The sequence below is a fragment of the Ylistrum balloti genome, unplaced genomic scaffold (genome assembly GCF_031769215.1).
Source record: "Ylistrum balloti isolate Yb309-2 unplaced genomic scaffold, AGI_CSIRO_Ybal_v1 Utg369890, whole genome shotgun sequence".
In the NCBI taxonomy this organism is placed as follows: domain Eukaryota; kingdom Metazoa; phylum Mollusca; class Bivalvia; order Pectinida; family Pectinidae; genus Ylistrum; species Ylistrum balloti.
The window spans coordinates 456,887-469,945 of NW_026782023.1; the positions used below are offsets into that span (position 1 = coordinate 456,887).

The 13,059-nt window shown below is 37.5% G+C and overlaps 1 protein-coding gene across 1 annotated transcript in view; it reads left to right on the top strand.

The window, feature by feature from the left end:
• Positions 1-13,059, top strand: part of LOC132546432 (diacylglycerol kinase theta-like) — a 37,581-nt gene that overhangs the window by 1,701 nt on the left and 22,821 nt on the right. The window contains exons 3-8 of the mRNA XM_060210144.1: positions 5,710-5,789; positions 6,602-6,704; positions 10,162-10,250; positions 12,147-12,278; positions 12,420-12,564; positions 12,898-12,906. Coding sequence (XP_060066127.1) covers positions 5,710-5,789; positions 6,602-6,704; positions 10,162-10,250; positions 12,147-12,278; positions 12,420-12,564; positions 12,898-12,906 — 558 coding nt within the window. The remainder of the gene's footprint in view (positions 1-5,709; positions 5,790-6,601; positions 6,705-10,161; positions 10,251-12,146; positions 12,279-12,419; positions 12,565-12,897; positions 12,907-13,059) is intronic.

Sequence of the window (13,059 nt, forward strand, 5' to 3'; positions counted from 1 at the left end):
CACACAGGTCCACATATACTGTCACACAGGTCCACATATACTGTATAGAGGTCCACATATATTGTCATACAGGTCCACATCAACCGTCATACAGGTCCTTATATATTGTCATACAGGTCCACATATACTGTCATACAGGTCCACATATACTGTCATACAGGTCCACATATACCGTCATACATGTTCATATATACTGTCATACAGGTCCAGATATATTGTCATACAGGTCCACATATACTGTCATACAGGTCCATATATGCTGTCATACAGATCCATATATACCGTCATACAGGTCCACATATACTGTCATACAGGTCCACATATACTGTCATACAGGTCCAGATATATAGTCATACAGGTCCACATATACTGTCATACAGGTCCGTATATGCTGTCATACAGATCTTTATATACCGTCATACAGGTCCACATATACTGTCATACAGGTCCACATATACTGTCATACAGGTCCAGATATATTGTCATACAGGTCCACATATACTGTCATACAGGTCCATATATGCTGTCATACAGATCCATATATACCGTCATACAGGTCCATATGTACTGTCATACAGGTCCAAATATACTGTCACACAGGTCCACATATACTGTATACAGGTCCACATATATTGTCATACAGGTCCACATATACTGTAGTCAGGTCCACATATACTGTCATACAGGTCCATATATACTGTCACACAGGTCCACATATACTGTCACACAGGTCCACATATACTGTATACAGGTCCACATATATTGTCATACAGGTCCACATATACTGTAGTCAGGTCCACATATACTGTCATACAGGTCCACATATACTGTCACACAGGTCCACATATACTGTAATACAAGGCCATGTATGTTGTCATACAGATTCACTGATACTGTCGTACAGGTCCACTAACACCATAATATGGGTTCATATATATACTGCCATACAGGTCCACATAAACAGTCATGCAGGTACAAAGAGACATCATAGAGATTCTCATAGACATCATACATTTCCACATTTTCATACAGGTTGACATATTCTGTTGCACAGGTCCATAATTACTGTCATACAGTTAAACATATACTGTCATGTAAGTAGAAAGATGTCATACAGGTCCACATAGACATCATACCAGTTCACATATACTGTAATACAGGTCCATAGATACTGTCATACTAGTTCACCTATACTTTCATACAGATCCACATATACTGTATACAGGTCCACATATATACTGTCATACAGGTCCACATATACTGTCATACAGGTCCATATATACTGTCATACAGGTCCATATATACCGTCATACAGGTCCACATATACTGACATACAGGTCCACATATACTGACATACAGGAACTTAGATTCTGTCATACAAGTTTGCATACACTGTCATATAGGTCCACATATACTGTCATACAGGTCCACATATACTGTCATACAGGTCTACATATACTATCATACAGGTCTACATATACTATCATACAGGTCCACATATACTGTCATACATGTCCTTATATACTGACATACAGGAATTCAGATTCTGTCATACAAGTCTACATACACTGTCATATAGGTCCACATATACGGTCATACAGGTCCAAAAAATACATTGCTGTATCACCTGTAAAGCAAGATCATTCATACATGATCAATAGCACTTGTAGCTTGTAGTGGGAAACTCTGACTACTAAAGATCTTTAAAATGTCTCACAAAAGATGGCAAAATGCTAACAATTTTAAGGACTTCTTAATCTTTGTTAGATATTTGGTTCTGATGTCTGCATTTTTTGAGGTCATTGCCAGGTACTCCATATATTGATAGATCATGGAATAATGACCTTCATCTTTGTTGGTTTTGCCTTTTTATGGAAGCAAAGGTTCATCAGTGTTTTTTTTCTGTAAGTGGAGATCAATATGTTCCCGTGAGTGGGGACATGGACTTGATTAACACTTATAGGCTGTCAGCTAAGGTTTGTACTTCTCTAGATTTACTGTAGTGACATGTTTGATAAATAAGATGAAAAACAGCAATAACCTTTGCTCCTATATCTGATTCTATAATGTCCATAATAGCAAGCTCTAACATGTCACTATAATATGTTATTTTGTAACTCAAATTTTGTAATTAAAAGTTCAACCTAATTAATGTGACTTGTTCTGGTAGATAGTTAGATAATGCTGATGATTCTGCAACTTTGACCCCATTTCTAAAAGCTCATGCTATACTGATCATTACTTAATTCTAGATAAGTTTGCAACAGCATCATTAAGGACACTGAAAAACTTACTATCTTTCTAATGATTGACGAGTTTGTTCTTCAGTGTGGAGCTGAAGCAGTGGATAATTTCTACACACGTCATTCTCGTACATTTTGTTAATAACAAGGTCATTATCCTTTTGAATCTGAAGCAGTGTGCAGAATTTTGTAAGTGGTAACTCCTCCGTTGGTATTCCATTGTCTGTATTAAACTTAATCGTAAGTTCATTGACAGTTTCTTTGTCAGCTTTCCTACTTTGTGGTTGGAAAGAGGACACAATCTGTTTTATTTTGCTAAGAAAATGTTTCGTTGTTATTTTATGGGTAGAACTGTTCATGATTGTCACTTTTTTTTAATTGTGAGCACCTAAAAATTGACTTACTTCCCATTTTGGCTGCGTTCTCATTAACTGAACAATATTCACATTTCATTACATTTTACTCGCCGTCATAAAACCATGAATAAGTGCACTTTCAGTGTTCCTTAAACAATATTGCCTGACCTTAATTTAACATCCGCAATTACTTTTTGTTCTGGTTTTGTCTCAGACTTTTCTATGAAAGGCCCAGGCCTTACTGACCTGGTAGTTGTTGAAAAATATAACAACATGCCTCACCTAGCAGGGTCAGCCATTTTGCACAGATACACAGATACTGTGATCAGAAAAATTGGAATGGGGAAACCTTTTACTGACCAGATTTTTTCTTTGGTTGAACTACTTAACTAAAGTAGTACTGACCAGGAACTACCACTACATATCTGACATACTGACCCACACTACATATCTACTGTGATACTGACCCACACTACATATCTGACATACTGACCCACACTACATATCTACTGTGATACTGACCCACACTACATATCTACTGTGATACTGACCCACACTACATATCTGACATACTGACCCACACTTCATATCTACTGTGATACCGACCCAAACTACATATCTTCTGTGATACCGACCCACACTACATATCTACTGTGATACCGACCCACACTACATATCTACTGTGATACCGACCCACACTACATATCTACTGTGATACCGACCCACACTACATATCTAATGTGATACAGACCCACACTACATACCTACTGTGATACCGACCCACACTACATATCTACTGTGATACCGACCCACACTACATATCTACTGTGATACTGACCCACACTGCATATCTGACATACTGACCCACACTACATATCTACTGTGATACTGACCCACACTACATATCTACTGTGATACTGACCCACACTACATATCTACTGTGATACTGGCCAACACTACATATCTACTGTGATACTGACCCACACTACATATCTACTGTGATACTTACCCACACTACATATCTACTGTGATACTGACCCACACTACATATCTACTGTGATACTGACCCACACTACATATCTACTGTGATACCGACCCACACTACATATCTACTGTGATACTGACCCACACTACATATCTACTGTGATACTGACCCACACTACATATCTGACATACTGACCCACACTACATATCTACTGTGATACCAACCCACACTACATATCTACTGTGATACTGACCACACTACATATCTACTGTGCTACCGACCCACACTACATATCTACCGTGATACAGACCCACACACGACATATCTACTGTTATACCGACCCACACTACATATCTACTGTGATCCCGACCCACACTACATATCTACTGTGATACCGACCCACACTACATATCTACTGTGATACTGACCCACACTACATATCTACTGTGATACTGACCCACACTACATATCTACTGTGATACTGACCCACACTACATATCTACTGTGATACTGACCAACACTACATATCTACTGTGATACTGACCCACACTACATATCTACTGTGATACTGACCACACTGCATATCTACTGTGATACTGACCCACACTACATATCTACTGTGATACCGACCCACACTACATATCTACTGTGGTACTGACCAACACTACATATCTACTGTGATACTGACCCACACTACATATCTACTGTGATACCGACCCACACTACATATCTACTGTGATACTGACCCACACTACATATCTACTGTGATACTGACCCACACTACATATCTACTGTGATACCGACCAACACTACATATCTACTGTGATACCGACCCACACTACATATCTACTGTGATACTGACCCACACTACATATCTACTGTGATACCGACCCACACTACATATCTACTGTGATACTGACCACACTGCATATCTACTGTGATACTGACCCACACTACATATCTGACATACTGACCCACACTACATATTTACTGTGATACCGACCCACACTACATATCTACTGTGATACTGACCCACACTACATATATACTGTGATACTGACCACACTGCATATCTACTGTGATACTGACCACACTGCATATCTACTGTGATACTGACCCACACTACATATCTACTGTGATACCGACCCACACTACATATCTACTGTGATACTGACCAACACTACATATCTACTGTGATACTTACCCACACTACATATCTACTGTGATACCGACCCACACTACATATCTACTGTGATACTGACCCACACTACATATCTACTGTGATACTGACCCACACTACATATCTACTGTGATACCGACCAACACTACATATCTACTGTGATACCGACCCACACTACATATCTACTGTGATACCAACCCACACTACATATCTACTGTGATACCGACCCACACTACATATCTACTGTGATACTGACCACACTGCATATCTACTGTGATACTGACCCACACTACATATCTGACATACTGACCCACACTACATATCTACTGTGATACCGACCCACACTACATATCTACTGTGATACCGACCCATTCTACATATCTACTGTGATACTGACCCACACTACATATATACTGTGATACTGACCACACTGCATATCTACTGTGATACTGACCCACACTACATATCTACTGTGATACCGACCCACACTACACATCTACTGTGATACTGACCCACACTACATATCTACTGTGATACCGACCCACACTACATATCTACTGTGATACTGGAATCAACAGACTAAATGTAAAGGCCACCCTGTCAAAGAGGATTTTTATGCAACTTCGTCAGAGATCAAGGTCAAATTTTGAACCTTGTTGACACAGATGAACATTATTTTATGATATATGAAGAAAAGTTGGTCAGAATTCAACTGGGTCACTGGATCTTAACTGAAAGGCAAGGACATAATGATTCGTGATTAAACAACATTGAGTGATATGTAATATAGCCACACCGGGTTGGCTCCGATCATCTGTAAGTGTTCTAGATTTTTTCTCAAAACCAATGAATCAATATCAAATTAAACTAAAAAAAATTGACCTGGGAAACTTATGCTTGCAAATGAAATGTGTAGTCTGAATTTCACTATTTGTCTTTTTTCAGTCTGTAACTTCGTGGTACATGAACGCTGTCTGAAGACAGTTGTCTCCCCTTGTTCCAGCATTGCTACCAATCTTATCAAGGTATGTATTGAGGTATATGTTTAACAGTATCCAATTGTATTAGAAATTCACTGAAGGCCTTATATTTTCAAGATATTTCTATTCCTTACTTAATTGTAGTGTACATTTTCTTAAAAATCTATGATGATACGATGTCTTGAAGTTTTTTATTTACTCAAAGATGATGTGTTATTCATTCATAGAGATAAATCAGTTTTGTACACTTTGTCTTCTTTTCAATCACAATTCAATGTTTTGTTAATTTGTCAGAAAAAAAACAAGGACTAAGAAAATTTATGATGTAATGTCTTATGTATAAACTCTGTCACCATGTTAGCCGTGGAAGACAAACCAAATCCAGGTCAAAGGGTACCTGTTATATTTGGAAATCAATTGGAGAGTTTTTCTTGTTTCTCCTTCTGAATACATGTCTTGTGATGAATAGTATCTCACTCTTACCATATCATATAGAATTTATCAAACACCATTTATTGATTTGACATACTGCAATAGTAAAGCTCATGCTATAACAAACCATTGATTAGATCAGAGATCAAAATTCTTCTTTCTTGTTTGTAGTGTTTTCTGCAACATGTATGGATAGAAAAAGGGGAAATCTTTTTTCAGAATTAAGATTTTCATAATAAATTATAGGGTTGTTTTGTTTATCAAGAGCCAGAGGTCCAAGATTTTGAGAATTTGATGTAATTGCTTTTTGTAGTGATGGTGATCATATTCAAGGGAAGTAACTGCATGAAGTATAGTTTCTCACAGGACTGTCTTTGAAATAAGCATTCGATTCTTTCTACCTTAAAGTGTTAAATACATTCCAGAATCCTGTTGCCCACTGTTGGTCAGAGCCAAGTCACTTCAAACGCAAGTTCTGCAATGTGTGTCGCAAGCGCCTGGAAGACAGCCTCGCCATAAGATGTGAATGTGAGTATTACCTGTTGTTAATGTACAATTTTAAGTATAGTCATTATTGTTTGGGCTCATCCTGCCATTTTATTTACTTTGTAGTGGATTCCTTATCCATACTGAATGTAGATTTTTTTGATCAGTTTCTTAATCTTACTATTCAAAGATGCTGAATGGAGGATCTGACAATGATGTCATCAAGATTGAAAAGAAAATGTTGAAAAAAATATTTAAAGGAAAATTCTATGTGAAAACATCCATCTGTTTTGGTTAGACTTTGTGCTTTAATGAGCCCCAGTTTAGCCAAAGAAGGAAGTGCAGGCATATTTTACAACAATTTGGTCAAAATGCAGTTTGTCATGATTAGGTCACAATGACCCACTTTTTTGATATGTTAGAGGACAAAAAATAAAACAAAGAGATTTCTCCAGACCACCTCATGTAATTTTGAGTACAGGTGACTTGGTGCCATGCTTAATTTTTGAAGAATATTTGAAAAGAAAAAACCTGTAATAGAAAGTATAATTTCAGTTTTCTTTTGCCCTCCAAGTTTTAAACTTCATAGAGTGCTTCTTCAAAATTGCATGTTCGTGATTGCTTTTCCAGTCAGGACACAAAGGTTATCATTATGATACTAGGAAATAAGCTTCCACACAAAACTTTTAATTGGGGGGGGGGGGGGCGTTCCATCTTACTGATTTATGTATTGCTTGCTTTTCATGCATTATAAGGTTAAGGTAAACTTCTCTTTCTCTTGATAAAACAATGGTCTTGGAGTGTTAAACTTATTTCCCATTAAATTCAGAATCTTATTTTCTTGGGATTGCTGTTTAGGTCTGAAGGTGAAAGCATGATGTGATAGATAAACTATAAATAGAAAATTGGATTTTGACTTCCTTTTGGCTCATCAAATGTAAACTTCATCCTTAGTACCTTGAACAACCCAATGCTGACCAGTTCCATCCTCAGGTTGAGGTGGATCAAGGATTCAGCGGTTTTCACTGCTGCTTTTTGTTGTCAATGCTTGTTTTGCTTAATGTTCACAAAGCTTTCTCATTTTTCATGTTGTATCACTATGAATGATAATGCTGATGTCTAGCACTATGTCTGGTGTTTCCTGCTCCTACCTGTTTCTTATGACCCTGAACTGTTGTAAAGCACACACCTGCCCTGTAACCAGCCTCCTATGGCAAACATCATATCCTTCATATATACTTGAGACACTTGTCCACCAACTGCTGGCATTTCTATTGTTTTCTTTTGTTTACCTCCTCCATGATCTTGGTGGATTGGAGGTCAAGCCATCTCTACTGGGAAACTCATTCTCTGATGGATGTCTGCCCATGACTCCTTGACTCTTGCTATTTATTGCTAGTATCAAGCCTGCTTCCATGCTGCCCTTTCTGCCTGTTCCATATTCATGAACCGATTTTGGTTCTTTTGAAATTATCTGCTTCTTCTGTCTAGTCAAAGTTAACTCCTGCTGCTATTTCTTTAAAGACATAGTAATGCCTCCTCATATACTGTATAGTTGATACATTTTGCAGGGATAATATTTCTCAGATGTCACATTTTGGGCATGTTCACAGGGATTATATTAAGCACATTTCAATGGATTAGTATCCAATACAGAGGTGATGATAAACATTTTTCTAGATTTTGAATCATAGTTAAAATGTATGTAGGATTTTTGATTTTGTGCCATCTTAAATGACAACAAATAAAGTGAAATTAAATCCCCCACAAATATTGCCAGTTATACAGTATTTGCTGTTCATCAATGCAACTTGGCTTGGTGTTATTGGGATCATTGTGAATATACAAAGATATAGCAGAAGTCCATGATGTGCCATGAATGGCAGGTGTAGTGTATGATAAAAACTACAGTAGCATTAAATATGTCAGCAAGCTTGACCATGTGTTCAATAAACTGAGTATTGTAGCATACTGCTACAAATACCACCCTCAGGACGAGTTGTCACGAGCAAAATGGACTAACAGCAACTCGTCACTTACATTCACAACAATATGAAAACCAGAGCCAGGTTACCAGGGCATCTTTACAATACACATGTATAATTAATTACCAGAGAAAAGCAGGTTCAAAGATTTAAATGTTGATGGTCAAGATCTGTTCCAAATTTTAAAACAAAACATTTGGTTTCTGAATGATAAGATCAATTACCTTTGCTCAGTCAAACTGATTGCATGGTTTATGTTCTGGTCACACTTGATTGGGATCAGTCAGAAGATAAACCTTGAGATCATTGCTAAACTTTTAATAGAAAATTGCATTTCATGTTGACGTCACTAGGGGTCATTAAACCTCAAACTCGATACTTTCTTTCTTTAGTCGTAGTGACTCATACGAAAATATGGTGACTACCAGTAAAGACAACCTGAAAAACGCAGTGTGTGGCATCACAAACTGAAATATGGTCACTACGACTAAAGACAACCTGAAAAATGCAGTGTGTGGCATCACAAACTGAAATGTGGTGACTACCAGTAAAGACAACCTGAAAAACGCAGTGTGTGGCATCACAAACTGAAATGTGGTCACTGCGACTAAAGACAACCTGAAAAACGCAGTGTGTGGCATCACAAACTGAAATATGGTCACTACGACTAAAGACAACCTGAAAAACGCAGTGTGTGGCATCACAAACTGAAATATGGTCACTACGACTAAAGACAACCTGAAAAATGCAGTGTGTGGCATCACAAACTGAAATGTGGTGACTACCAGTAAAGACAACCTGAAAAACGCAGTGTGTGGCATCACAGAGTGAAATGTGGTGACTACGACTAAAGACGACCTGAGAATGCAGTGTGTGTAGCATCACAAACTGAAATATGGTCACTACGACTAAAGACAACCTGAAAAACGCAGTGTGTGGCATCACAAACTGAAATATGGTCACTACGACTAAAGACAACCTGAAAAATGCAGTGTGTGGCATCACAAACTGAAATGTGGTGACTACCAGTAAAGACAACCTGAAAAACGCAGTGTGTGGCATCACAGAGTGAAATGTGGTGACTACGACTAAGGACAACCTGAGAATGCAGTGTGTGGCAGTGATATGAAAATGTGGTCACTGCTTCCTCTACTGGACTGTTGACCTTAATCATAAATACTGGGGGGAAAAGCCTAGTACTTAAGAAATACAATGTGAGATTGCAATGTGTCTAATACTAAACCTGTATGTAACTTCTTCTTGACTTTTGACCGTTATTGGAAATACTAAAAACAGCGCAATAGTTTTTGATGCATATCTCAGCTACTGTTTCATGCATGGACTTTGTGTGAAGGTGTGTCATGAGAACACAGATGGCAGTATCTAGGTAGGAAGACATATTTTGGGCTACATATTAATCTCCTAAGTTTCAACTGATATCTAGGCGACTTGACAGTTTGAAAGTAAACATTTACATTTTAATGTGTTAGTAAATATCTTGTTCTATATTTCAGTATGTGAGTATTATGCTCATTTGGACTGCCAGGACTTTGTAGTCAGTGACTGTAAGGAATGTGCAACCTATGTACCACACAAGGAGCTGGTAAGTACCATTATATCATTAATGTTTAGGTCACCTCAAGGTCACACTTTAGACCTAATAGAACTGGTGAGTATCAATAATATAGAGGTTATTTCAGGGTGCTCTGTTGTACCATTAATGATAATGTCCCCTCAAGGTCAAAGGCAATTAGTGTCTTGTAAGAAGCATTATGTCAAGGTCATTTCAAGGAAGTGGCATTGACATTACTTCATCACCTCAAGGTCAAACCTGAAGGAGCTGGTGATTACCATTGATGTCTTATTCACCTCAAGGTCAAACCTGAAGCAACCGGGGATTACCATTAATCTCTAGGTCATCTCAAGGTCAAACCTGAAGGAACTGGTGGTGTGATTACTAATAATGTTTAGTTCACCTCAAGGTCAAACGTCAAGGAGTTGGTGATTAACATTAATGTCAAGGTCACCTTAAGGTCAAACCTTTAGTTGTTTGCAAGAAGCTTTATGCGAGGGTCATGTTATAAATTACCAGTGATTAGTGTTTATGTCTATGGATCTGATGATTACCATTAATGGCAAGGTCATCCAAAAATCAATCTGTAAGTAGATGGTGAGAAACATTATGTTAAGATCACTACAAGGAACTAGTGAATGGCATCACTGTCTTTGTCACCTTATTTTCAAACCTAAAGTAGCTGGTGAGTTCTTAATTAGCTGTTGATTGGTATTAATGTCTTAGAAACCTCAAGGTCGAACCTTTTGTTAGTAACATTAATGTGAAGGTCACCCTAATCTTAATTTTAATTTTAATCGTAAGCCTCATGGTCATTCAAAATTAAACTTTGAGATCATTGAATTTTAGGGGACACATGACAATGATCACATTTATCACTTTTTTTTTAGTCTCCTGCTGGTAAAATCAGAGGGGACCATAGTGCTGGTCTCCATCTGTCTGTCCATCCATCCATCTGTCCATCCATCCATCTGTCCATCCATCTGTCTGACTGTCCATCAGTCCATCTGTCTGTCTGGATGTTGGTTTCCCAATGATAACTTGAGAAAAGTTGGAGGGATTTGAATGAAAATCCATTTAATGTTAGCTTCTGAAGTAATATAGTGATTTTTTTTGTGGGGGTTAAATGGTCTACTACGAAGATCACTGTTACTAAAAAATAAATTTATTGTCATATTTTGGCTTCCAGATGATAACTGGTGATAGGGTTGATGGATTGTATTGAGACTTGATGCAATCTAATATTATTAGAAAATATATAGGATGGGATTAATTTTGGGGTCGAAAGGTCAACTGTGAAGACTGTTAAGGTCACCAACTACAATAGACATTTATCTCCATGTTTAGAGCCCACATCAAAGATGCGGGAAGCAAAGTTGATCAGAATAGCACAAGTAGTCAGCTGACCAACATTCAAGGTCACAGTGTCAAAAGGTCAAGATCAAATATTAAACATCTTTTCATGTGTATACTGACAATGTAACCGGACACAAAATTGAATCCTTTCTGACATGTCAATGTTTTAGTTTGTTTTACAGGTAATCACCTACTTGAATTAAGGATGACAAACTTTTTTAAAACTTCAGACAGTATTAAGTGCAATTGAGTGCATATAAAGTTTTTTCCCTTCACATTATTTCTGTTTTTTTTTCTTTCATGTCAAGACACTGGCTTTTTGGGAGAAAAGATTTCAATTGTTAAAATGAGACATCTATTCATTGCTATCAAAGTATGTGTTGCGTAGCAAATTGAATTAATGACAGGTGGCTAGTTTTGCATGCAACACTAACTATAAACATGTTTATTATTTAAGATTAAAGTCGTGATTTGAACACAATCATTACCTTAACTATGTAGCAATAGAACATCCTAACAATAATATCCATTCTCCAGCACCGAAAATAACAGGATGTGTTGTGTTGACAGGTAAATGTTGTCCAGTATCATCAGTGGAGGGAGGGAAACCTGCCAGCCAACTCCAAATGTGTGGCCTGCAAGAAAACATGCTGGTCAGCAGAATGCCTGGCAGGCATGCGCTGTGAGTGGTGTGGGGTTACGGTAAGTGATGATGTGACTTGTGCTGTGGTAAAACTGTACTTAATAAATTATGATCTATAATGGAGTAGTTTTCTTAAAAATTTTCAAAACCTACTCTGGATTCAATTTTTCAGAGAAAAATCCTACTTTTGTATTTTACAGGCCCATGGAGGCTGTTACAAAAGTCTGCCAGTGGAGTGTAACTTTGGGAGCCTGAGGAAAATCATGCTTCCTCCCAGTTGTCTGACCATTCCTAGAATGGACATCAGCATGGAGACTATTCTTGGCTTTAACAAGAAGGGTGATTGTGAGTATACATTGATAGAGAAAAGTATAATACTAAACACCATATGATAGATATGGTTAGATGAAGGGAGGTAACTGATAAACCTCAACACATCCACAAATTGTAAAAATCATGGTGGGATGAATATCAATCATTAAGCGAAGGGACATAACTGATGTAATTAAATATTTATCAAATTATCAAGGGAGGTAACTGTCAGATACTTTGAACGAGGGAGATTAATATTACATAGATCTCAGGTATTTATGTAAGAGTGCATATTTTGGGGAATTTGTGAAGTTAGATACGATAAATGATGTGTATGTTTCTTTCTTTGTGCCACCTGTGGATCAGCTGTTCCAGGTAGGTTTTAACACATAGAGTTAAATGCTTTTATTTTATGTGCATGCAGTTTTTTTTTTTTTTTTTTTGTAGAAGTTTTGGTTGCCATAACCAGGTCACTATAAACAGGTTTTTATGTAACGGCCTTGACATATCAATCCTTTGATCAATTTT